At 48.9% G+C, this 27,800-nt stretch overlaps 1 protein-coding gene across 2 annotated transcripts in view; it reads right to left on the reverse strand.

The window, feature by feature from the left end:
- SLC8A1 (solute carrier family 8 member A1) overlaps nt 1–27,800 on the reverse strand; it is a gene marked incomplete at both ends in the record, with an annotated part of 134,766 nt that overhangs the window by 91,428 nt on the left and 15,538 nt on the right. For both annotated transcript variants that reach the window (XM_084262064.1, XM_084262063.1), the window contains one exon: nt 11,849–13,684. In XM_084262064.1, the coding sequence (XP_084118190.1) occupies nt 11,849–13,684 (1,836 nt within the window). The remainder of the gene's footprint in view (nt 1–11,848; nt 13,685–27,800) is intronic.

Raw genomic sequence — 27,800 nt, forward strand, 5'->3', positions numbered from 1 at the left:
GTGGCTAGAGCAAACTTGTGGGAAAATAACCTAAGATAACTTTGCAGGATTGTGGAGCAAAGGGGAACATTGGTATGGTGCTCCCTGGAGATGCTAGGAGGCCCCTGGCTGGCAGGCACAGGGGCAGGAGTTTTGTCTCCTGTGCACTGGGAGAGAAGGGCATGAAGACTATTTCTCAGGCCAAGTATTCACTGCCCCCCTCCCCCCCCCTCCCCCCCCCCCCCAATTTACCCTGTGTTTTCAGGATAGCCTCTCCTCATGTAGGTATCTGCAATGGTCTGTGCCCAGCTGTACTGAAGAGCAGAGCTTTGGGTTCCCATTACATACACTGGGGGAGGGGAGTTCCACACACAGAAGGAAGGAGCTGGTGGTCCAAGGGAATTCTGTAGCTTTTCTCTTCAGATGTGTTTCCCAGGTGAAGTTCAATATGCACAGCCCCTAGCCCACTGCTGCCTTCAGATCCCTTCATTAGCACCTTTGTGAGGCCTTTCCAAGACCGACAGTTCTCAGGGGGCTGAGATGTGGTGTTTTAATTGTATATAATTAAATACTGCTCCCTTATCTAGATTTCAAAGTTTACTGTTGGGGCTTCAGTACCAATGCTCTCTTCCTCTCTAATTAGTTTCCTTAATCTGTGCAGTCTTGCTTCTTCCCCCATGGGGACAGAGCTCTCCTGCAGGGAAACTTGGATTGCATCTCATTATTAGCAAAGGACACAGACGGCAGGCGAGCACTGGCCCTGTCCCAGATATCCGTGGTGAGCAAAAAGCCCAGATTGGGTAGCCAGAGGGAAGCTCTGAAAGTTGCATGCATATGCACACATTTGGTCTTTCTGCTCCATCTGTAGGTTACAAATGCATGTTACCATCATGCATTTGGGGCAGAAGACCATGCAGTACAGAGGCCACCTGACTGAAGTACAACTCACATGATGTTTCTGCCTGGCTAGCACATAGCAACAGGAGAGGAAGAGTTCCCAAAACCTCATCTGACCCAATCCTGTCCTAAAAGAGACAATACACTGACTTCTTCACTAAAATTTTGAACAGTGCCTCTAAGATGTCCTCTGCCATTGAGAGGTCACCCACTCCCCCAAGCTACTCCTGAGTGGACCCATCTGTCCTAGGAGGAAAGTTTCCCTCCTGTCTAATCTGAATTGCTTCTATTGTTTCCTCAAGACCTTGCAGACACAGAGAATATTTTATTGCCATTTACACAGCTCAAACCTTACCCCTTCCCCATGCCTGTGCCTTTCTAATTTAAAAAGCTACAGTTCTTGCAGTCTCTCACTTCGAGTCACATTTCTCAGACCACGAGTCATTTCTGTGCTTTCCACTGGACTCTTCCCAACTTCTTCTGGGGAGGAATACTCAGAGCTGGACACGGCTGGGCAGAGACAGCATAAGAATGGCTGCACTCCTTGTGAATATCTTCAGGATGATGTCTGTCTCATTCATTGCAAAAGCATGACGTTGTGAGCTCAGATTTGGCTGCCAGGTCACAATGGCACCCCCTGACTCAGTCATTCCCCTCCCACCTGAATATGTGCTTATGACTGTTCTCGCACAAACACTTCACAGCCTCTTGCTTCTGCTCAGGCTACTTCCCAGACCATCCAGCCTCTCTGCTCTTTCCATCTGCAAGTTTAGAAACCAAACTTCTCTTTTCCAGCCCAACAAGCTGCAGGTCAGGACAGGCACCTGCCAAACACCTTTTCATCCCCACTCAGTGCCACATATTTCTTTCCAGATAGGTTTGACCCCATCACTGCAATGGCCCATTTAGCCAGCACTTCCTTAACGACAGTGCTGAACCAGGCAGCATTAAAAGCCCTTCTGAAGCTGTGTGATATGACAACTGCTACTCTTCCCTTACCAAAAAGGCTGGCATAAAAGGAAATTAGGTTGACTTGATAAGATTTGTTCTTGACAAATATATGCTGGCTGTTATTCATCTCCTTGTTATCTTTGAGGTACTTACAAATAACGTGTTGATTTATTCCAGGCTCTTTTAGGTACAGAAGCAGACCTGATCTGGCTGTGCTGCTTTTGGAGGCTGCTCCAGAGTTTGCCTGCAGATCTCACCTATGGCCCAGGAAACCTCCCAGGGGGACTGCTAACAGCTCTAAGAGTCCCCCAGGCATTCCCCTAACAACAGGACACTAGATTTCAGTTTGCTCTCTGGGTCTGAGGACAGGTATGGCATATCACCTCTGTCCTACACCTGCAGGCCCCACGGACACAGACGTCCACAGAGGGACCTGCTTCTGGTGGAATCTGTTGTTCAGCTCCCTTTCCCCTCTCCTCCTGTCCAGTTCATGCTCAGCCTGACTCTGACCCAACACTCCCTGTTATAGTCCTCCCTAAAACTGACCCATTTTCAGGTTTTTTTCCCTCTTTCTGAGTTCCAGGTCACTGGAGAGCTTGTAAGTCAGGTAAATCTCCTGTTACACTTACCTCCCTCTCTTCTGTACCAGGATCATTTGTACCTGAGGCATTAACACCGATCTTGTTGATATTATTTTTACTGTATGTAGGAGTGATATCCCATCGCATATCCAGTCGCTAAGAAAGAACATAAATTTCAACAACCAAACCTAAAGTGTGAAGACAAATCAACTGAACTAAGAAAATACAATGCAGACTTTGGTGCCAGGCAAAAACTGCTCCCCACCTACTCAAGCTAAAGCAACAGGTTTTGTCTCAGATCCAGCCTCCCATTCTCAATAAAACCAATGCATCGCTCATCGCAGCTCTCTTTCTTCCAGACTCCCTGCAGAACAGGCTTTGGTTTTCTTCTGCCTCAAATGCTGTGACAGGGCCGCATATTCATGTGAGCTGCGCAGCACCAGGACAGCAGAGCACAGGCTGCAGAATGGCATTGCCGAGAGGGAGAGGACATGCAGCTCCTTGGAGTGCAATGCCTGCAAGCCTCTGAAGGCATGCCAGGATAGGTAGTCAGGCTGCATGGCTAAGATCTTGGGTCAGAGGTTGGCAGAGCCGAGGCCCGGGGCGGAGGCTCATGGTGAGCAGCGGGGAGAAGGGGAAGGCCAGGGAAATGCCTGCACAAGCTTGAGAGCTGGGCCATCAGCACTGCAAAGCTCGGAGGCTGCCTGCCTCATCTGCTCAACAGGCAGATCAGCGCTTTAATGAGCAATACAGTTCTGATCTAGAGTGTTTGCAAAGACCCAGCATATAACTATTTTGTTCTCCTGGAAGCAAGCAACAGAGATTGAAAAAGAGCTCAAAGCAAATCAATCTTTTGTTGTTGTTGTTTTCTTCTGTATCCAGCAAGAATTCTCCTTAATGTCCCAGCCAGCAAGCCAACAGCTTTGTCACCTGGAGACAGCGCATCTGGCCGCTAGGACAAGGTTCTCCTCCTCGGGGTGTTCTGGGCTCATGGTTAATTTAAAGCCACATTGCATGACCCCAAAATAGTGCAGAGACTTCCATGCACCAGTGTTGTAACAGCAGCAAATAACCAGAGGATTTACTCAAGCACCCCAAAGAGCAAAAAAGCTTCCTGACAACACTGCTGTGAGATTTAAGCCACCTCTAGAAGAAACCCAAAGGCATTTTCTCTGCACTGGATTCCACTCAGCACAACTCCATCCCTGTCCTCAGCCACCTAACAGTATCTGGACTCAGAGGACCTTTCCCTTTAAAGGACTTTGGGACTTTGCTCTTATGGGGCAGGCATATGCCATCAGCTTGCTCTCCTTCTAGCACCCAGTTCAAGGGGATCCGGTCTGTGCCTCCATTCCTGCTTTGTTTCTTATTACCAGACACATTTTATGGTTACTTTGTGTAGGAAGAAGTCCAGACATTACAGAACCATACAGGGACTGGATGGATGAAGCACATGCTGGTCACCCTCTTACTTTCACAGCAGTGGGGATGTTTTCTCTCTTACACTAAGATATTTTTAAAACAGAGAATGCTGTTATTATTTGTTGTCACCCAGGATCCAGCATTGCCATTCTTGGAAACCAGTGCAATGCCGCCAATGTCAGCGTCAGAAACATTATTAGCAGAGTTTTTGATATCTCCCAAGATGTCCTCAGGATAAATGGTATTTATGGCTTGGAGAGGACTGACCTTAACTCCAACCATGGCCAAGACTATAAAGCAAACAACATACCCTCTAGAACCAGCATAGCTAGGCCGTGTACACAGCCATCACAAACCCCGTGGCTGAAATACAGCTGGTTCAGCAAGACCAGACTGTGAAGCTTAAGCTAACACAGTTATCCCATGGTACTGGAGAACAGGGGAAGGAGCAGACACAAGCGATAGCATAAGTATCTTTCCCCTTGCACGGCAGCAATATGCACATCCTTGCTAGTGAACATGCAATTTTGTCCCTGGTGTGAGCAAAGCCCGTAAGGACACATGCTAACCAGACCCAGACATGTGCACAAACACTGGATCCATCATCCATCATCACAAATGCTGGATCCATCATCCATCATCTGTGGTACTCCTGCCTGCCCTTGGCAGAGCGGCATCGCGTTCCCTGTCTGGCAGAGATAGCGCTCCATCCGCCCGCAGCCTGCAGGATGATGCCTCTGGGCTCAGTCTCTTCCCCCAGGGAGGGTCTGTTTCTGACTCAGCCAGTTGTCTGCAAGGTCCGACTTCTCTCTGTTTGGCTTTGGAAGACAGCAGATGTTTCTCTGCCCATCTGCACAGATGCTTAGATTCTGGCTGTGGTCAGCTGCCTGCTTTTTGTTCTGTTGCTCTCATGTTAAGCGCACAATGCAGCCCTGCTGTTGGAAGAAAACTACCAAGTGCCACCCACTGAGGTCAAAACTGGGGGCAGAGTGTCAGAGGAACGAAGCCTATTCTCCAGGCAGATGCACAATTAAAACCCAACACCTGCATCGGGGTCCTTTGTACCAACTACTTACCTCTCCCTGCCCCAGGATTTGCCACAGTAAAGGATCCCATGTGCACCAGAGGGAGAGGGACTGATTCCTGCTCTGTTGACAAGACCTGCGTATCACAGTTGGTGATTAAGCTGCTGCCAGTAGCGCTCAAACCCACGTGAGGGAAAGAAGAGAGTCTGCAAAGGGGCACAGGGCATCTCCTATCTCTCACTCTCATCTCACCAGCAAGGTGCCACAGAGCAGTGCTTCACTCCAAGATAACTCTCTTCCATGCCAAAAAGCTTCACTAGGGTTGCTGCTTTAATTTCTTAAAACAAGCTTAGATTCTGTGTTTTATAAATTACTACAATACATTTAATAGGTAGCCTTTTCATAAAGGAGCACAGCGGATGTGTACACAGGCCCTGATGAAGCTAATAACTGCCTCTCAATGGCTTTCAGAGAGTTATTACATATTTAAGATCCAAGCTCCCTTAATCAACCACAGAGATGCAGCTGGCAAGAGTAAATTGCCAACAACAGCTCATTACAAATAAGGAAACATTGTTTTTTCAAGGACAAAAACCATGTCAGTTCTTCAGCAAGAGCTAACCACTCTTGTCCTCACCCTTCTCCCCCCGCCCCCATTCCCCCCATTGATGTGATGACACAACTTGCTTCATCCACTAACACAACCTCACTGTCTAATCCCCTCCACAGGGGACATCATCAAATCAAGTTCCTAGATTTCATGACTTATTTGGGCAAACAGCACAGACCGCATCCCATCCTCACCCTCCTCAAACGAGCTACAGGCAGGACTTGTCCCATGACACCATGATGACATGCCACAGGAGCGCACCCACTGGCCTTCCTCAGTGAGGGAGAGACCAGACCAGGCCATGAGACATGTAGGCACACAGTTGTGAGTGTGTGCTTTGTGGGCGTGAGACCTGACATGGCACTGGGGAATGATTTTTTCCAGCCTTTATGTACACACTGTATCACTCGGTGCCCAGCCTGCACACCCAGGACAACAGCAAGCACCCGCAAGTACCCGGATGCAGGAGAAAAGGGGAAGCCTGTGAATGCTACACGTCCTTATTTCCTTGCTGTCTCCTAACAGAAATGTGGGGGGTGTCCACAGCAACTGAGACAAGAGCACAGCGGCTTAAGAGATGCACAAGGCTGGGAGATGTTAAGGTTACCATTTTAGGAGTGTTCAGGGAGACCAAACATTGTGTGAATGAAGAGGAGAAAAAGAAAAGATAGCTCACCCTCTTATAGTTTTATTTCCTCCCTGAAGAGGGGGTGACAAGCTTTCGGCCTTAAGGACCCAAAGCCATGATACATTTTGGCCTCAAGGAATGTCTTGTCCCCAAAACTCCCCTGGAAAGAGACACAGGCCTCCATGCCATGCCCCAGCCTGGTGCAACACATGTACTTAGCTCCTTGCTGTGGAACATGGTCAAGGTCACCTCCTGTAAGATGGTCCCAGGGATAGGGTACTCCTGCCAAGGACCCAAGACCTAGATACTGGTGGCCATATTTGAACTGTCTGCAAGTCCCACTGGGCTCAGTGAGACTGCCAGTGGTGAGGGGAAAACATGCTCTCAAACCCAAGCTGGGCACTGGAAGCAGGCCAAAAGAGAGTTTAATCTTTGGTCTGTTTTGATATCTCACACTGTGCCTTCAGACATTAACTCTGTGCAAGCCAGGGCTTGCAAGGGAGGGGATGCACACTGACCCACGTAAACAAAGTGGGATGACCAGAGAGAGAGAGAATGTGTTCAATGACAAAAACGTGAAAAGAGGAATGTTTCTTTGCTTCACCTTCTGCCTGATTTACAGTGGTCACTCTGCCACGTCAGAAGACTCTCTGCTCTTTGACTGTGTCCTACTGCAAGGCTGACCATACTGGAAGTTTCTTTTTTTTTTTTTTTTTCTCTGAAGCTATAGGCCACAGATGCAAAACTGAGCTAGAGAGGTCTCAGGGCTGAGTCAGGATCGTCTTTTTGCTGTTTCTGTAGAAATACCTCACCCAGCATTTTTGGAAAAGGGGGACTTAAAAGAACAGTACCACTTAGTCCCCCCTACCACAATCTATATTTATTGACATTGACTTTTTAAAAGAGCTCTTTGAAGGGAGGTTATGTGGTCTCTGGGAACACTTGCCCTAAAAAATTAGAGGACTTAGCTGATGTTTGTGTCACTGTTAGCATTTGGCTCCTAGCTTTATGCTTCCAGAGAAATACCACAGCTGGCTTGGGGAAGTCAAATTCAGTGGGCCAGGAATGTCACTTACTAAACCTGCAGTAGACAACTTTTATAAAACCAGCCTAACTATATATCATGAACAGCAAGTTCTATTGACACACACTTCTCCATGCATTTACAAGTGTGCCTGAACAGATGAAATACGAGTTTAATCAGTTACCCATCTACTTGTGTGAACATCTTCCTCACTGACTTATTAAGGCAGTAAAAACTTCCCTTTTGGGGGCATGGGTGCAGATATCTGGAATGCAGATTGTAATAGATCTCTAATTGCAGTGTTATCTTTAGAAAAACTACTTTTTTAACATGAAAGAACACACAGCTTTCATACATCTTTGCAGCCACATCTGGAAGAGATGCCCCTCCTGATGTGTTGAGACAACAAAGAGAAGAGACCACATCAGCTGTGGGAAGTATTGTTTCCTTCTCTAAGATAGAAGTCTGGACGTCTTTTGACTTATTTGGCATTCAGTCAGGAGACAAAAATACACCGGCTAGATGAACTAGTGACCTCCTTTATGATCACAATAGCTGTGGGTGGATGGGTAGAGACGAAAAGCCTGCAACTACACATCTTCTCCATGTTCTCATCGAGAAAGCTTTAATCATTAATGGAAATGCAAGACAAGGCTGGAGTCACCTTGCTGAGGGATGGCCCTTGAGGGATTGATCACGCATACACTTTAACTCATTGCACTCTGTCCTACACTGATGTCTCAGTCCCAGGTACACATGCAGCATCACTAAGACTAACTTTCCCGAGATCCAAGTCAGACATCTTAAGCTTTCCCACACAGCTTGGAGCAGTCTGTTGTGCAAATCCAGCTAACCCCTTTGCAAAACACATTTAAACACCACTTCCTTCACTTGCCAACATAGACGGATTGAACACACAAGCTGTGTTTCAGGAGCAAGGAGCAGAAAAGCATCAGTTCAAGAGGCTACCAGACAGTTCTGGGATAAAATGTTCCATAGGAGGACCAACATCTTTTCTATTTATGTATTTTTTTTTTGGTAGCACTGGAACGAGATCTTTGTTTAAATGCACAGGAGTGCGATGGCTTCAGCTTTTGCATGGTCTGGGAAAGGGGCCATCAACAGATTGCAAAATGGGAAAGTCTCTCTGGATGCTGCAAACAAACATGTTATGTAATCAGGCCTTTTGAGAACCTCAAGAAGGTCTCCAGAAGATCAGGGGCTTCCCAGTGCTTTCTAATTTAACTGGAACTTACCATCAGCCTAGCTCTCTAATAACAGAGGCTTGTACACAGTTTTCTTTCATCCTCATGTCCACTTGGCTGCTCTACCTTTGTTGTTAGTGCCCCAGAAAAAATGTATCTTACTCAATTTTACCAAGCTGATTGATACAGCCTAGAGTGGCAGAGCTGAAGCAGCACTAAAGACCTTTAGAAAGGTCAGCAAAGTCACCTCTTGGCCACCAGAGCATGGGAAAACCTAAAGTTTTAGATCTTTATTGAATCAGATTTGCTGGGGAATTGCATCACTCTACGTAACTGTGATTCAGCTGAAGCTCAGCACTAACAAACAATGGCATAGCAAACAGTCTTCAGCTCTCTAATCCACAGATTGTGCTAGCGCATCTTTATTCCTATTAGAACAAATTCTTCCAACGGAGGATGCCTGTAAGCTTCAGGACCACAGCACCTTTGTGCTGCAGGGCTGTCCTAAACTTGTGCCCAGGATCCACAGCAAATTGCACTATCCAACACCCGAACGCAGACTGTAGTGATACAGGGCTTTTTAAAAAGATGCTTGCAAAGGGTTAAAGGGCACTTGCTAACAAAATGCTTGTTAAGGGGGGGCTTACTAACAGTATGAAGTGCCATAGTGGTTATGTCAGAGGTGACCCTGCATAAACAATGCCTCACTTGAACAACTCCTAGTTAGTCTTGAGTGATTAGCGTTCTGGAGATAATTTAGAGCTGACCCAGGACTGATAAGGAGGAAGCATCCTGAGAAAGGTGGTGCCTGGGATAGATAAGAAGGAAACATCCAAAGGATAATAGTGCCCATCTGGAACAATCACAACTACGCATGTACCAGGAGAAGGAGGTGAATAGTTCAACCTGATGAAGACTTCGAGCCTCCATCGCTGAGACCCCCTGATGACCACCACCATGAGACAATGTGCAGGTGGAATTGGGAGGAGTTTATGGAAATTATTTATTGGGACTAATTTAAATATGAAGTGGGACAGGTTATGCATATGTATATGTGTATTACGAAATGCCATGAATATGTAACATTCTACTATATATAGTTGAGGTGAATTGTTGTGTTTGGTGCACATGTCTCTGGTGGAGCGATCCCTGTCCACCCAGTGCTGAATAAACATACCTTCGTTCTAACTCTTTGTGAGTTGTGAAGTCAGTTTCCGCGCATCAGTAGCAGCTAAGTTTTGGCTGAATACCCACTGCCTTTCAGGCATATCAATACAGTGCAATTTGTACAATCAGTTTCATCCTTCTCCCAGAAAAATAAGGCTTGTGCATGTTCTCTCCCACCTGAATGGAGCAAGCCCTGCAGTCACTACCTCCTCCCACCCTATTTCCCAAGCCCTCACCTGTACCAGGCTGCAGACTCCTGCAGCAGTTCTTCCCATGTACAATCCTTCCCTGTAATTCCAGAGAGAGATAGTTTAAAGGCAATAGTGATATGATGGCAATGCCCTGGCACCTGTGCAGAAACCACCCCACACACACACTCTGGTTCCTAAGAAAGCTGTTTCCCCCTGATTCTTGTTTGCTGTGCACATGCTGACAGCCAGCAAGAAAAGGAAGCAGGAGGCTTGCCATTGGGAGGGCACACAAGCACACCCTGGGAAGCCAGGGAGCAGCTCAGACAGGATGTGGTCAGCCCATGTTCAGCACAGCCCTAGGTTACTGGGCTGTTGTCAGAAATCAGTGGTGAACTGCTTAGAGGAGGACAGGCCACCAGCAGAAGCAGTAAAAAAGCACAGCGGGTGCCGGGGAGAATTTACGGCCGTCCCACTGCAAAACCTCACATCACAGGCTGAGCTCCAACAGGCAGCACAGACATGCGTGACACTACCTGCCTTTGATGGAGGACAGCACAGAGATCCTGGCCAGAGTGATGGATTGGAGACATAGGGGAAGCCCAAGCGCCTTTGAGCTCAGTCATAGTCTGTGGCCACGTGTTTGGTCTGCCACATAAACATGTCACATCCCAGGGTAACTGAGATCAAACATCAAAGTCTTGCCAGTAGCCCAGTTCTGCTAGTGCTGAGTGACCTGGTTAAAAAGTGAAGATCCTTCAGGGGATATCCTTATAGCCTAGTTCATTGCATCTCTGCAGACAACTCCCTGATTCTCTCAAAATGAAAAAAATACCTCCCACTTTCCCGCCATTTCCTCTCCATTCAGGAGCCAGGAACAATGGTGTATCATGCGTTCTTGACCCTTGTGTGAGCAGCATGCAAGTTTTGGCTTCCAAATTGCTGGAGCTGTGAAGATCTTGTTCATTTTTTCTGAAGAAGTGAAAACTCCAACTGGTCTAATAACCTGCCTGAGAACTACAAATCACATTTACATTCCCCTACTACAAGAAGTTTTATGATTTCCCTGTTTGCTTCATTCTCCCCGGTGCCCTTGGCGCAGTACAAGTAACAGACAGAACATAAGGTCTACTCCTGGCACTCATCGTGGGTCTGTCTCTGCTCTGAAGCAACCAATTGTATGATACCTAACATGCAACACAACATTTAGCTCTTCCTTGACATGGCAGTGCCCTTTATCAGTGATTGCTCCACGTTCTGCAGAGTGGTTTTGTGCTAGAGCCTCCTGTTGGCAGGGACTGATGACAGACAGAGACTTCATTTTAAGAAGTCTCTTAGTCTTCACTAAGAGCCTGAGGTTGGAACAACGCAGCTCTCAACCCTTGCTCTTCCCAGAACCCCAAATGGGCAAGGAAATGTCTTCATGATATACCCAAGGATAGATGTTTTCTACCATGATTTACTGGGCTAATTTATATTCTCCACATGATGTAATAAACAAGGCTACAACACCATCCATCTACCAACACTCAGGAATAGCCTCCAACAGCTGTCAGCCGTTTTTTAATTTGTGAGCAGCCAAATGTGGCTGAAGTTGCATCCTAACCACGAGGCTTCTCTGCATGACAATACTTTATCAGGACATGCATTGGACAATGACCCAGGCCTGCAGCCTGAGGAAGAGGTGAAGAGACCTTCACCAAAGCAATGCACCAGTGGAACAGGCTGTGGCCCAGTCCCAGATGACCTGACACTCAACAGGCAAAGGGAAGTAAATACCACAACTCATACACTCAGTCTAAACCCTTCACAAGACAAGTCCTTGCGACTGGGTGGTTAACAGCCAGCTCAGTTTTGTTCTCTGCTCCACCACAGAGATGAGGCTGTAGAGACCTGCTCAGCAGATAAGTAGTGTGTGGGAGACTGGGCTCACAAACCCAGTTCCACCTTCCTGCTGCTGGAAAGATGGAGTGCCCCTGAGCAGGCATCACTCTCTAGTCTGTTAGCAAGGCAGGAATGCAGCCTTTCCGTCTCCCCAAAGCACATAAGCCCATTCATGGCTTACTACAACATGCTGGCACGCAAACACCTCCAGTGCAGCTCTGGGAGCTGTGTGCATTTAATCTCAGGAGAACCAGAAACTGCAAGTAACAAATAAAACCTTCACTTACACTATCTCATCATTCTGGAACTCCAGCTCCCCGCAGGTGTCTTCAAAATCCTCTCCTCCTCCTTTAGCTGAGCCTTCAATGGTTTTGTAGGGCACAATAACGTTTCCTCGTGCACCAGAGGTTCGCAACACTTTCACTTCCATGGTCCCCACACTTTCACTGACATGTGTTACTGGCTCCTCAAAGGTAAAGATGCCAGCATGGTCATCATCAAAGATGGTGACGGTGGCAGTAGATGGTGATCCCAGGCAGGCAAGTGTTGGGACACGGTTGGCCTCAAGAATGCCCTCATCTGAGGCCTCAGTGCTCACACGAACATTGCTGAGATGGACCAGGAAGTTCTCATCCTCCTCAAATATGTCATCATCGATTATGCCAACACGGATTTCTTTCTGGGTCTCTCCAGGCTTGAAGACCACTGTCCCTTCAGTGAACTCATAGTCAGAGCCTGCATTGGCTGTCCCATCCTCTGTCCGGAAGTCAACATACACCGTGTTGGTCAAGTCACCTCCCCGGCGAATGATGGTTAGGGCAACAGTGCCACAGTTCTCCAGACACTGGTAGGTACCCTGCTCAAAATAGAGCTTGCTGATGGGATCATTTTCTGCCACCTCACTGTTGACCTCATGCATGCTGACAGCTTTGCGGGCCTGGTCTGCAGCATGTCTCTTCAGGATGTTGCCAGCTCCTGTCATGAGCCGAGTGGCCTGAATGCGGTAAAATGCCCTGCTTTTCTGCTGCTGGCTCAGGACCTGGTAGTTGGCCAACTCTATAAGCTGTTCAATTTCCTTGTCAGGATGCTTTTGTTTGAGCTCCTTCAGGATCCGAGCCATTTCCCTCCTGGCTTCCTCATCATCCTGGTCTTTCTCATCCACCTCTAACACGAGTGTCCCATCCAAAAAGTTCTCTACATGAGAATTAGCAACCTTTCCGTCCATCTCGATATCAGCTTTGGAGGAGGGACGGTCACCCTCATGCTCTATGATCATGCCTCTCTGCTTGCCAGCTCGGTATTTCTTGTAGACATACTTGTAAAATAAAAGCCTCCTGTCAGCTATCCAGGCAAACACCACACAGATGGGGAAGAAGAAGAAGGTGAGCAAGCCTTCCCAAACCTCCACAATCCCAGGAGAAGACACAGATAAAATGATGTAAAGCCAAGTGTAGGCAAAGATGCTCCAGGCTGCTGTAACAAAAAACACTCGCAAGTGCTTGATCTTCCTTATCTCTCCATCTGGAACAACGTAAACACAGATAGCTATGATGACAAACATATTAAACGCAGCACTCCCCACAATTGTGCTTGGTCCCAGGTCCCCTGCCGTGAAGCCATGGCCACACACTTCGATAACAGACAAGAGGATCTCGGGGGCAGACGAGCCCAAGGCCATCAGTGTGAGGTTGGAAACTGTCTCATTCCAGATCCTTACTGTGGTTTTGCTGGTCTCTCCATTGGGTTTCTTGATAGTTATTTCCCGCTCTTGGGATGTAATGACTTCGATGGAGGACATGAAGCGGTCAGCTATAATAGATACTCCCAGGAACATGTACACCATCGCTACAAAATACACGGTTGCCCGAGCAATTTTGTCACCAAATGAGGGGTCTTGAGGTTCCCATATTGGTAAAATCACACCCTTTTTGCAGATGTATGAGCCAGTGCACTCCTCAGTCTCATTCACAGGCAATTCGCTGGGGCTCTCTGCACGTATGCCATCTGCATGGAAGAGCAACACCAGCACAATGCTCAGGAGTTGGAAGCTCACTGGGAAGGTGGGTTGGTGAGTTGCTTGCGACATGGCCACTTCTACTGAACAGGTCCCAAATGTTCTCAACCTAAGGAGACAAAAGGAAAGATGGATTAAGTGAAGCTAACCAGAGATAATGGATTTTCCTCTACACCCTGTTTATTTCCCATCTTTCCCAAACATATAATCTCGTTACTCAAGAATGTCCTAGTTCATGAACATCTAGCTCACTTATCTACACATGGACAGATTCAGATGCTACCAGTGGGCTAGCACCTATCCCCTTCAGCTACTATGATGTTTAACGCTGCTTTCTTTCTCTTCAATGAAAGCCTATTTGTTCAATTGCATGTTCTTGTTTCTCATCTAATTAAAGCCCATCACTCTGCTTCACAGCTGGCAGAAGTGTTTCCCATTTCAAAATCACAGTGCAGTCACTCGCTGGAGTTCCGGGTAAGAGAGGACAGGGAAATCTACTATTCCCCCCATCATTTATAAAACAATATTTTTATACTTGCCATTTTTATTCACTCTATTTATTTCACAGCCTTTTCTTGTTCACAGTCCTGAGAAGCAGCTATACCACGTCAGAAATCTGCATGAAGTGAACCCAAGCCCTGGCAAAACCTTACTCTTAACAGTAACTTGGTCATAAGGTGCACCAGAAGGGCAGGCTTTTAATTAATGATTTTGGAGCCATTCCTTCCACAGCGCATCACTTTGCACCTTCCCAAAACTGGAAAGAGCCCCATATGCATCCAAGCCTGGCTGTCTTGGCATGCTTCAAGAGGAAACCTGTCCCTGCGCTCTTTTCCCACTAGGTCAGCTTTGACGGCTTCCTCTTCAAGGGCCTTTCTCACTCCATTTACAACATCAGTCATCCAGCATGACAGCAGTACTTGCCCTTGTCCTGCCTCAGGATTTTCCAGCAGTGTAGAGGAACTGTTAAAGAGGTTTGCAGTTAGTTAACAGTGCATAAACCGACAGAACAGATGCCTTTAAGTACATAGAGATGCTTAGTGCAGAAACCTGAGCATGCTCAGTGTTACATTCTCAATTTTACTAGCCAATAAAAGCCAGATTCCTAGTTATTAAAGCTATATTTTCTCCTCAAGGAGAGCCTTTGCCATACTATGCTTCCCTATTCCATGTTAATTTAATCACATGGTACTGTAAAATATTTCTGTGAAGAGAAGAAAATGAGTATGGCGATACATTTACTTAGCCAGAGAATACAAAAGGCTGAACTAGCTTTGCTCATTAAAATCCCACATCCCAGAAAAAGAAAAAAAAAAGAGGAAAAAGAAGAAAAATAAAGGAGTGGAGCCATGAAAGGTTTGAGCTTCTAAGAGAAGAATGGTATTCCCAGGCCCATATCACCACATCAGAGATAGGACACAAGCAGGAGATCCAGTCAATGTCTCCCAAATCCAGCCTCTGCTGGCAGGTCTCACCCTACTATTTGTCATCTGCCCAGTCTCCAGCAAACACCGCACCAGGTCTGACAGCTGGAGATGCTGGGAGACACAGACCTAAAGGCCGCATCCAGTGACAGCATCCCAGCTGTGATGTGGGCCCCGTCATAGAGAGCGAGACCCACGCAGGGTGGCTAAGCACACCTTCCTGCTTCCTCCAGTGAGAGGGCTTGTTTCACGGCAGTGCTGGGAACCAGGCTGGCTCTCCTGCTGCACAGCGGGCTACACATCCAGCACTGATGACTGCAAAATTACAGCTGGGCAGGCGTTCCTGGGGAGAAGCACTTCCCCTCTTAAACAGGGACACACCAACATCTCCTTGAAGAAAAGCCCCTGGTCACCACCACTTATCTCTTTATCTCCCGTAACACAGAAATCACCCCTCCTCATTAGGCAGGGCTGTACACAAGTGAAGAACTGGTTGGAAGAAGCAATGGGTACCATCCTGCACCCACATTACAGGATCTACTCCACAAAGAGACATTGTAATGATGGATCAAAGCCCTCTCCTCCCTTTGCTTTTATTTCAGGGTGCTGTAGTGGGATTATTGGGCTGGAAGATCAGGAAGTGAGCAAACTAGAGAGCTGGGTGATAAGAACAGATAAGATGAACAAGAAAACGCAAAAGTCTCCTGTGTGAAGAAAGATTTGAAAGGAAGGAGTTCTTTGTGTTGGAAATCCTGCTAATGCTATAAAAAGCTCTTACTGCTGCAGTTTGGAAGTCCTGAACGTTGCTCCCCTGATCACAGTCCCTGTGTACCTTCTGCTCCCCAGAAGGCTGGCTGTAGCCACTGCTTACAAACCTGAAGTAAAAAATTAAAACCACGATGTTTGTAGAGAAGAGTACCTTGTTGCAGGCCATCTGACAGATAGCTAAATTTAAACAGATGTGCATTCATCATCACTGAATTTAAGCTGAAAGATGAATTAGTCACCCAACATCTGTACTCCTGTGTTTCACACTGATCCAAACCAAATCTCTGAAACATTTGATAGAGGGCCTGTCAAAACACAGGCTGATTTGGTACCTATTCTGTTTATCCCAGATAGCCCCTAAACATAGTTTTTGTTTGTTTGGGTTTTTTTTAATATGTAGGCTTAAAAAAACAATGTGGGCATAACGTATCACTCATCTGCATGGTTCTTCACCCTTCTTTCTAAAGAGTAGTAGTTTTAACAGAAAACTTAAGAGCATCCACCTGCCTTTCTTCAGTTAATTTTCTCCCTGTGGCAAGTTTCCCTCCTTGCACATGTACAATTATTCAGAGCAACCAGGCATTGTGAAATCCCCTTGGCAAGAAGAGGAAACAGATGGTTCTAGAGAAAATATACTTTGGGTCACTGATTTAGGTCATAAAGAATAAGAGAGTCCCATCACACTTTGGACCAACTCTACAGTCTTAAAAGGATTCAAAGATGCTGGAATTCTCAGTCAGAAAAGAGACACCCACTAAATCAGATTAATAAGCCACTTGAACTTTATTTGCCATGTTCTTCCCTTTCAAACATTCTAAGTTGGTTTTGGTTTGTTAATTTGTTTGTTTGTTTAAATCAAGTCTCACATTGCATTAAAAAGGAGGAAAAACGGCCTAGGGTATTGCAACTGAGCAATCCATCTTTCTGGCCTTCCCATCCAGCTCTCCATGTACAAACAATATTTTTCCCTTAGACAGCAGGAGATAAGAAACATGGAACTTTTTCTGGAGAGTTCAGATGGGTGGAGAGAGGCTGGAGCTTTGGAAGAAAACACTACCAGGACCCTTCTTTGAACAGCAGTAGCACCCCCTAATTCTGTGTTGGACTTTACCATTTTGTGCTTCCCTCATCAAGCAAGATTCACGGATGCTCACCAGCTTTCCTACTTGAACCAATTCACAATGAGTGCTGTTAACACCAGACTCAGGAATTATGGAGGGCTAGAAAATGCTTGGTCAAAACATGCTGGTTACACACACGCAATCAAAGCCTGACTCTCAAAACATCTCCGAGAAGGAGCTGCTATAAAATTAGCAACATTTCTTTGTTTGCACAATCCAAAATAAACAGCTTGGTCCCCAGAGACCCTCTTATTCTGCATTTGCATAGGGTCTCAGCCCATGATCATCACACTGCTGCAGGCACAGCAGCAGGACTATTACCAGACAAATCATTCATATTATTCTCTAACGAGAAGCAAGGCTACCAGAATGCCAGCCCTCCCTCCAAACCCAACTTTGTTAGCTTTTCATTAAGGTGTCTCAATTGCATTTCCCATCCCAGCCATCAACAATAAAAGCAAATGCGGTAGCTGATTCACAGCACGCCAGGTTAGCAGCCCCGGCAAACATTGCCTGCTGTGGTTCTCATGGCCTCGGCATGACTGCCCAATGAGTCTCGGGTCAGATTTATCACGGCAGTCCTGGGCAAGGGTGCAAGCTGCTCTTGGGCTCAGTGCTGGCCATACATATGTGGTGAAGAGTCACAAACCCCAGGCCAGCAAGCCCTGCCCATAATCACAGAATGGCAGGGGTTGGAAGGTACCTCTGGAGATCATCTAGTCCCAACTACCTCTTCCAGAGTAGGATCACCTAGAACAGGCTGCAGAGGACAGCATCCAGGCAGGTTATTAATATCTCCAGAGATGAAGAGTCCACAACCTCTCTGGGCAGCCTGTCCCAGTGCTCTGCCACCCTCACAGTAAAGAAGTTCACAGGCTGCCCAGGGGGGTTGTGGAGTCTCCTTCTCTGGAGATATTCAAGACCTGTCTGGAGGCCTACCTGTGTGACCTGTCCTAGGTAACCTGCTTTGGCCAGGGGGGTTCAACTCGATGATCTCTGGAGGTCCCTTCCAACCCTACAATGCTGTGAATCTGTTAAGTTCCTCCTCACCTTTAGGTGGAACTTCCTATATTCACATTTATGTCCATTGTCCCTCATCCTGTCACTGGGCACCACTGAAAAAAGACTGACCCCATCCTCCTGACACCCACCGATCAAGTATGTATCAGCATTGATAAGATCCCCCCTCAGTCTTTTCTTCTCTGGGCTAAAAAGTCCCAAGACTTTTTAAGAAGATCTCTTTGTAAGAGAGATGTTCTAGTCCCCTCATCACCTTTGTAGCCCTTTTTTGTACCCTCTCCAGTAGTTTCCTGTCCCTCTTGAACTGGGGAGCCCAGAACTGCACACAATATTCCAGATGACTACACCACATCCTGGGGCAGCACCCAGAGTCCTTTTTACCACTGAGGAAGCAGAGCTGTACTGGGACTCCCTGGAAATGATTGCCTAAGAGCTTTCAGGTAAAGCTGGAGATAATGACCAGAGCCAGATTCCAACTTGGGCTCTCCTGAAGTCACAGCTGTGCCCCTTCCCTTTGTGGACAACTTTCCCAGGGTGCTCACAGTTGGTTTTACACAGTCATGGAAGAAAACTCCCAAAAGAGGCTGCATATTCTCTTTGAGGCAAGCTCAGATTAGATGCAGCTCCCACCCAGGGATGTTGGTCCAGCCTTTATTCCAACCCTTGGTGTTGTGAAACACCAGGAGGGCAGCTGTCACCCACAGCAGTGCTAGGAGGGTTGCAGAGATATTTGTCTCTGCTGGACACTGGAGCTCTAGGTTTTACAAACTGGTAGCAGAGAGCTCCTGCTGCCAGCTCGTGTGCCAGCCCCCCCCCCCCAGCTCAGGAGCTGCCAGATGGGGAGAAAGCAGCCTTTTAGACTCTGCTCTGACCTTTCCCTGGCAGCAATGCTCCTTCAGGCTGGCTGGTTGCTGCATACAAAGTGAGCCTGAAAGCTGCTCTGCGTTTCAACAAAGCACAGCTTTTCCTTTGCAGCAGCCTCCTGAAAGTCCCATCCCCATCTGGGCACGTTGCCCTCAAAATACCCACTGCAAGACCTTCCCTCTTACTTTCTTGCACCTTTGTATCACACACAGGCTTGTGACCATCTGCAACAAGGTGGTAGCAACATTATTTTTCAGAGTGCTGAAAAAACACTGCTAGGCCAGACACTTTCATTACAGAAGAAGGATGGGGCAAGGAGGGAAGTGGCCTGGGCTCGCAGGGAAAGAGTGGCCACACAAGGGTGAGAGATTTTCCATGAGGAATTTTTATTCCCTAGCGTTTGACAGAAAAACCTATACATAGCAGCTGTAACAGGAGCATTCACACCACTACAGCCATCACTGATGCTACTCAATGGCGATTACATCACTGCAACATCAGCTTTCATAATAAATATTATTACTGTGAATATGTGCTGCCAGCTTGTATGGGAGAGGGTATCCCCCCAGCATCGTCACTGGTGTTCAGGAAGTGAGAGCAGCAGTGTCCCCACAGGGTCACTGGTCACTTGCTGGGGACCAGTAGGAAGTGTGATCTTCTCATGAGCATGGCTGCTTTTTAATTCATCTTGGGGACACAACCAGGAGCATGCTGCCGCACCACAGGGGCTCCCAACCTATGCGCCCCCTCTTCCCCCCCATCCCACAGAGGAGCTTTTCCCACTGAGATTGCACTGCTGCCGGGAGACAGGGTGGGCAGCTGAAACCCCCCTTTACCCAGAGGGGCCAAAAACTAGGAAAAGGATCAGCTAGCAGCTATGGGAAGGCACAGCTAGCCTGCAAGCAAGAGAAACAGAGCCCCGATGCAAGCTGGCTACGTGTTCCCCTGCCAGAGACCCTGGTGAAAACACAGCAGCCCCCAAAAGGTGAGAGGACAGGCTCTCCTAACCAACAATGCTTGCCCCCCTGCCCCAGCACAACCAGCTGTTTGTAGTTACATGCCCTGTGCTCCTACCTCAAGGTCAGACCTGAAGCCTGCAGGTCACAGCACCCCTTTCTCAGTCTCTCCCGTAGAAGAGCAGCCCTTAGAAGTCTGCTGCAAGTAATAACCAGCCTTCCCCGGGGCAAGCACTCCACACCTTGCCTCCACAGGTGGGATTCACACACACTGCCCCATCTCCTGAGGGCTAGCAAACCTTTCCTCTCCCGCTGACCCTTCCTGGCCACGCTGAAGTCAGTACACCTGTGCCTCATTGAAAGCAGCAATCTGCTTCACAGCAGGGCAGCTCGAGCCAAGCTTGTACTGGGAAAAGATGTGACTGCAGGAGAAAAAAGAAAAAAAGCCCCAACAAATTGTCTGGTCTCTGGTCATCAATCAGCAAATCAGCTAGATCCAGCTTCCCACAACCAAGGGACACAAAACAGATACCAACAGGCCTGCAAGGCACAGGGTGCTTGGAGATTTGTCTAGGCAGTCGCAGGCTCCAGTAGCTTCACTTCTGATCTTGATGCTGACCCGTGGCACAGCTTAAGTAGCTCCTGCCAGCTGTGATTTTTACCCATCAAAGCAGGAGAAGAGCCTCTCTGCCATGCTGGCTGTACGTCCAGAGCCATGGAGGAAAGCTGCTACGTCCAAATACTGTGTTGCCACTCGAGGCTGCACAGTGTGACGGTGCTTTAAACACAGCCTGGAGAACCCTTGGCTCACAGCCCTGTTCTGGCTCTGCCTGGCTCCTTCTCCCTTCCACCCAGCTCTGCCACTCCAAAACAGGCACAGCCTGTTGGCATCCCTTGCCCGTGACCCTCCGGATCTCCACATCAGGAAAATGATTTCCAGGCCATCAGCATCCTGATTGCATCAGTACAAAAACCCCCATCAAAACCTTTCCAAATATAGTCAGAAGCACAAGCCCTCCAAGAAGGCAATCAAGAAAAATACACATCAGACCACCCTGTTTTCTGTAAAGGACATTAAAAAGTTAGAACAATTATCAGTCTGCAACTGATTTTTCCAAGTATCCTATCTCTTCAATAAAGCATCCAATCTCCTCCTACAGTCTCCCAGCAACTTTCAAAATAAACAGATAAATAGAGAAAATAAAACATCCCCAATATAAAATTTCAGCCAGACTGGATGAATTTGGGGGCAGCTTGTAGAGACTGAGCTTGGAAGTGTTTGTCAAAGAGATTCCAGGCTTGATCTTTAACGCTTGGAAACCAAGTGATAAATTGGCCGTTTCCCCCACGATTCAAGATCCCAGCAAGGAAAATGCCAGCAAATGAGAAGCAAGGGAGAAGTACTACATTTCCTGTGGGGTTGGTTTGGGTTTTTTTACATCTCACTTCCTACTTGCTGCAGTCTCTAGAGCATTTCTCTATCCCTATCACCTGCTTTTTTGGTCTCTCCTTTATCAAGCAGCATCAGGTTATTCCGCATTATTAATTAAGGCATTATTAATCCTCTGCCTGTGGGTCTCCCTTGCTGACTTAAGCGCAGGTCTAACTGCCAGCTCTCCATGAGCCGCTTTTGAGGCTGCCTTGCCAATCACAGACTCCCTCTTCTATCTCGGGGCAGCTGTTCACCTCCCTGTGCTCGGTGTCTCCCTTTGGAAAATAGGAAGAGCATCTCCCGTGAGTACTAGGAGAATAAAACAGTACTAATAAGCTTGAGGCTCCTGGGTAGCAAGCATCTGTCCAGAGATGCTCCATAGGTGGCAGGAGAGAGGAATTAGCAGGCCTGCTGCTTTCCACTCTGCCTGTGTCCACTCTTCACTCCCAGCCCATTTTTGCACTGAGTTTGTAGTGGTATGTGGGTCCCCTGGGCAGCGGGGTGCTGTTCTGGGCTCTGCAGCAGGAAGGAGCAGAAAGCTTCAAGAGAGCAGAGACAAATAAGCAAAGGGCAGCTCTATGCACCCATCCAGCAATGAAGAGGTGGGAGACGTTCCTGGGAACGTGTGTGGGGAAAGGTTGAGGAGGATGCAGGTTCTGGGCCCGGGCGACTCTAACACAGTCTTAGACAGGAACTGGACAGGTTAGTTTGGGCTGGAGGCTCACCCTGGCACAGTCTATCCATTGAGCCCACTCCTGGCTGGTGATGGGGGAAACACCTCCCTGGAAAAGCCACCTGGAGAGGTACCGCTCTCCCACCGCTGACTCTAGAGGGAGCTGAACGCTAGTGCTGAGCAGATGCCCAGTTTTTAGACCACCAAATCTCAGAAAAGGGAGTGTAGATCCCAGGTGTCTGCTGAACCTTGATTGGCTATCTCAAAAGCGAGGTCAACCACTGCTCCCTCCTCCCACCTCCTACAAGCTTCCTGAAAATAGCTGGAGAAACACCACTCCAGCCCTTGGCAAGGGAAAAACCGGTCCATGAGCTCAGCCCATATCGGATTCTGGAGTCTCGACAGCACAACACCCAAGCACACTGCAGCAGACCTATGTGCCAGCAGGATTTGTACATCTGCAGGCACCACTACTGTCCATGAGCGGGAAACACATGAAGATCATGGCACCCTGAGCTTGAACAGAGCTCCGGGTTGTTCACTGTACCAGTAGCGAGGAGAGCCAGTATTGCGTGCCATTTGTGTTGTTTATGATCAACCTGTTGGTTGGTTGTCCAGTGCAATGATGATCATGCCCTGGGCAACACTGGGATTTATTAGAGGATCTGAGTTTCATTGGCTTTTCCCTGGTAAGCCAACAGGATGGTAACCTCCAAAAAACACAGCAGGAAACACAATTCTGTCTAAGATGCCACACCAGAAAATTGCAACCTTGAGCAGACCAAGACACTACCAAAGGCCCAAACAGGCAAGGAAAGGACTGCACCTATACAGCATTAGCAAGGTGCTGTGGAGACTCCCAAGAGCGAGGCCATGAATGAAGTTCATGCCATGCCACATACAGCGGTGCCAGGAGAGCAAACTAGGTGCAGCCTGGGCAGCTGCTGGACAGTGAATATTTAAATCTCTGGAGCAATTCACAGCCAAAAGACCACAAAAAGTGCAGTGAAAGTGAAGGAGGGAGAAGCAAGCAAAGTTTCATCACCTTACAACTGTGCAACTCAGTGTTGGCTTCAGGGCTGCTAGGCATAAAGAGCACAACCAATCCCTTCAAATATCTTGAACGCAAACCCTGGTACAGAGAAACCTTTGAACAATGTAGCTCCCCAGCACTGGCTTGGGAGTTTTTTATTCCTCCAGAGAAATAGAGCTGGTGGGATACAAGAGAAGTCAGGCAGTGCATCAACTGTCCTTGGGAGAAGGTGGTGGGGGCTCATGTTTTGGCTGGTAGGTTGTGGCTCTAGAAATGCTTGATTATTTCCCTATTTGGGCTAAATGTCTCTGCTGTGAAAGGGGCAAAGCTGCTATTAAAGAACCAATCAGAAGGATAAGGGGAGAAAGAAACATTTATCAGATGCACCCAAGGGAACACAAATGTCTTTCTTTGGTGATGTCCACTACCCCAGAGCAAGCCATACAGCACAGCTCTTTTTTTTCCCCCGGCCGCCATCATCACATCAATGTGTAAGTGTCACAGCTTCCCTTTTCTAAATAAAAGTGCATCTCCTCGTTGTGGTGGTGAGAAACAAACACGTGAATGCCTAGGCAGGTGTTGGGAGGGTGCACAGAGAACCCCAGCCTCTCTCTGCCCCCATTTCCATTGCCTGACTTGCGGACATCTGGGACTGGAGGAGCAGCTTCCTGCGAAGCGCAAGAAAAGAGGAGCCCTGAAATCAAACACTCGCACCCACACGCCTGTGACCTTGTGGTTTTACTACAGCTTTCATTTTTAGACTCCAGTTCTCCCCAGTGCTCGCTGTATTTCTACAACATTTTGGCAGTTTGCTTTCACCCTGGAGACAGGGCTGATCGTGGAGTTGTTTAGCATGGCTCGGCAGGGAGGGAAGCAACAAGGCTACGATTAAAGAATTAAACTCGAGATGACGGAAGAGCCCCAGCCATGCTTCCACCTAGACAAAAGCCTACGTGATGAGAGCTGCTTAATACCAGCACTAATAACACACGTCGGTCAAGATGAAAATTGGTATTCCATTGTGGCTGCAGGTGCCTCCGACTGCTCACCTCAGAAACCGTTTCAAGGCTGAAATACTCGGGGCTGGAGGAAAAGCAGCCCTGCCCGGAGGCACGAACACCCCCGCCGGGCGGAGGCACCGCACCCCGCCGCCGCGTACGGGGGAAGATGCCCGTTAACCCCCCGGCGGGAGGCGGTTTGCTCCAGCCCCCTCCCCGGCCCCACATGCTCGGCAATGCCCGGCCCTTGGGGCAGCGGGGGGGAGGCAACCCCCGCCGCAGCCGCGCCTCCTGTTGCGACATGTCGCGATTGGCCGGCGGTGGAGGGAGGCGAGCCCCATCGTCTGCCCAAAGCAGGGGTTGCAAAAAGCATTGCCGCGGCTGGAGGGGGTGGGGGGCGTCCTTCCCACGCCTTTCCATCGGCTCCCACACGACTCAGGGCCCCCCGTCCCGCCTTCCCCATCCTTCCCTGGCACCGGGAACCCCGGTGTGGAAACAGCGGCGGGGGGACTCGCCGCGCTGGGCAGGGCTGGGGCCGGTCTGTCGCGGTCCTACCTGTCGGAGGGCAGGAGAAGGCGCCGCCGGGGCCGGCTCAACAGCGGCGGGGCATCGCGGCGGGGCGGGTGGCGGAGCCCCGGTGCGCGGCTGCGGCGCGGCGGCGGGTGGGAGGGAGAGAAAGGGAGAGGGTGGGAGGGAAGGAGGAAGGGAGGGATGGATGGAGGGATGGATGGAGGGAGCGCGCGCGCACGCACACACACACAGGCGCTGGCACACACGCACACACACACACAGGCGCTGGCACACACGCGCACAGACACGCACAGACACACACAGCACCCGGGGATGCGCTCAGCCGGTCCGCGTCGCGAGCAGCCTCTCCTCCCTCCGCATCCCTCCGCGGCGCTGCGCGGGTTGGGAAAGACCCGCCGCTCCCCCTCCGCGGTGGCAGCTCCAGCCCTCCTCCTCCTGCTGCTGCTGGAAATATTTCCCGGTTTCCTCCTCGGAGCGAGGGACTTTGAAAGGCAGGGCTGGTTGCGGACCCACCCCCAGCAGCCCTGCGCGCCCTGCCGCCCCGCTCGGGGCAGCCCCCAGCCCTGCCCTGCCTGACCCCAGCCCTTCCCTGCCCGGGACAGTCCCCAGCCGTGCTCTGCCCGCACCCAGCCCTGCCGAGGCAGCCCCCAGCCCGTCCCGCCCTGCCTCGCCCGCCCTGCTTGTTCAGCCCCCAGCCCTACCAACGTGGCTTGTCGCATCCCCCCGGCCGCCCCGCAGCCTGACAGGGTAGGGCCGACCCCATTTGCACTCCCTGCAGGAGGGAGCGAGCCCTGGGAGAGCTGGCGAGGAAGGAAGCAGAACGGGGGATGGGGTGGGGGTGTGTTCAAGGAGTGCCTTTGCTGTGTCTGTCACCATGCCCCACAGAGTTTCCCATGGCTGCTATGGGGAGCCAGGAGCATCCCAGGGCCCTGGGTGGAAGGTCATTCCTCTTTCACATCACCAATGCTGCGGTGTTTGCTGAGGACAGTGGGGGCCATGGGATGACAAACGAGGGGTCATCTAGAGCCTTCTTGGGAACTGCCCCCACATCTGGCGATGTCCAGGCCAGGCTCTGAACCCTCAGAGCCTCCTGTCCCCACAGGAGGGTTATAGGGGTTTGGGAGGTGCTACAGGAAACCAGCAGCCTGACACAGAAGGACTTGCTGCACCACAGACAGGCTCAGGCGTCCTTCCTGTGGGCAATTCCCCTTTCACTATGCCTGAACAACTTCTCCACCCTTCACTGCTCCAGCAAGGAGCAGATGAACCCATTGTCCCACCCTCCAGGCAAAACTCTGTGGCTTTAGTAACCTAAAATAGGACCACAGCTAATAACTCACACAGTGGTAGTTGCCAGTACCGAGCGACCTTGAGTAGCCCTCTACACCCAGATCCTCAGGTACAAGAACTGTGTAAAAGCAGAGCCATTATTCTAGCTCCTTCATGCTCTTGTTGGCTGGGTCTACAATTTTTGTCACCACCTTCAAGACAGTAAGCCAGAATTTTGAATTTCATTTACCCTTCCCTCCCCCCCCCCCCCCCCCTTTTTTTTAAGACTTTTGCATCACTGTGTCCTTCAGCAGAGATGGAAAACTAAATTGTTCTGTTCAAGATGAGGTGTGAGACACGGACAATGTCACAAAACTCCTCTGTAAAGTATTTAGTGATGAACTGACCTACCTACAAACTGGCTAATTGTTATTAGTGTTGCAGCTGTTACTGATATTATTTTGTTTGGGGCTCACTTTAAGAGCTTATTCCCTACACACAGAATGAAAGGGAATTAAAAATAAGAATTTGGTTTCAAAAGACAATGGGTTTGTGTCCAGTAGCCAACTCTGATTGTCTGTCTCCTCTCTTCAGATTAAGAACTTTATAAAGGAGGGATAAGGTTGCATCTAGCCACATGTGGTACCTTGATGGGACTCAATTATGTCAGAAGGGCATTTGACAGAAGATGAGCACAACTAAATGGGTGCAGCATGCACAGTGGAATGTTCTGATAGGACCTGAGCAGAGCAGTGTATGTGTCTAAGTGGCTTTTGGTTTGGCGGTGGCTGCAGGTTGCAAGGTGCTGCACAAGCTAGCATGGCAAACAGATAGTGTGAGCAGAAAAAATTGGCATAGTTGCAGCACACACAATCCCTGCTGTTGCTTTTCACCCTGCACACTGAAATCTAATCATCGCAAGAGTAAGCAGTGGTGCTCAGATTTTAATTAGCTGTCAGCCATGAAGTTCTCCCTAAAGCTCCGTTTCCCTCCGTTCTGTTGTTGATCTACTTCCCAGCTCTTTCACTGAAAGCTGGTACACAAGTCCCCTGGAGCACCAAGATGCTAACTTTGCAAATGGGGATCCACTGGTGATCTACTCTTTGAAAAACCAGGCACGGCCCAGTTCCCCCCAGCCCACCTCTTTCTGCAGCTTGCAGTGCCAGTTCCTGTCTCCCAGTGCCTCCTGCTGAGACCCTGGGAAAGATACCTACATCAGGATTCTTGTGACATTTGAAGGGAGCTGAAGACATCAGGAGTATGTCAGTGTTTGTAGTGATGCTTATCATACACATGAACCCTTTGTATCACACAGCCTTCACGGCCCTGAGATGGGAAAGGTGAAGCAGAGATGCAGTGCTGTCTCGCACGCATCTGAGAGTAGCTTTCTTTTTCTGCCTGAGAAGTGCCTAGGAGGAATATAAAGCTGGGAGAAGATGCCCTCCCCACTCTCCAGTCCTTTACACACCCCTTCCAGCCATGTTCAGACCTTCATCTTTCACAGTCTCCGAGAGAAAGGTGGTGTTGGTCTGTGAGAGGAGTGGAAGTCAGGGAGGCAGTGGGCTCGAACAATGTGAGGAGATCCTGCACAGTAGGTCTGCTCCACACTGCAGTGGCCATGGTTCACACTGCTTTTTCTCAGCCAAGCTAGCTGAAGTGGTATCTGTAACGGCACAGAGCTCCATATGAGCTGTGAAACACACTGGACAAGCTGAGCAAATGCTCCTGTGTTCCACCTGGTGCTCTGGGCAAAAATGCAACAAGACTGTTCATGTCCCGACACAGCAAGTCTGTCACGGTGTGGGCAAACCCGTGCCTCATCATGACTGCAGCCTGGGCTGTGCTGGAAGAGGCAGCAGTTTGCTCCTGCTACCTTTCCTTTGCTGTCTCTCCTTGCAGTCATACAAGTGAACACCTACCACTGCAAACACACTTACAACCACTAATTAGTAGTCTCAAAATCATGGAGATTCTCATGCCAATGCTAACGAATGGTTCATTCATTCATTCATTCATGCACACCCACAGCTCTCTCTGACAGCAGCCTGCATCGCTCTGCAGTTGCTGGAGGAAGTTTCTGGGTATTGTCTACATTTGCAGAGCAGAAAGATGATTCCCCCCTGTGAAGGATAGGGT

The sequence above is a fragment of the Gallinula chloropus genome (genome assembly GCF_964237585.1).
Source record: "Gallinula chloropus genome assembly, chromosome: 3".
In the NCBI taxonomy this organism is placed as follows: domain Eukaryota; kingdom Metazoa; phylum Chordata; class Aves; order Gruiformes; family Rallidae; genus Gallinula; species Gallinula chloropus.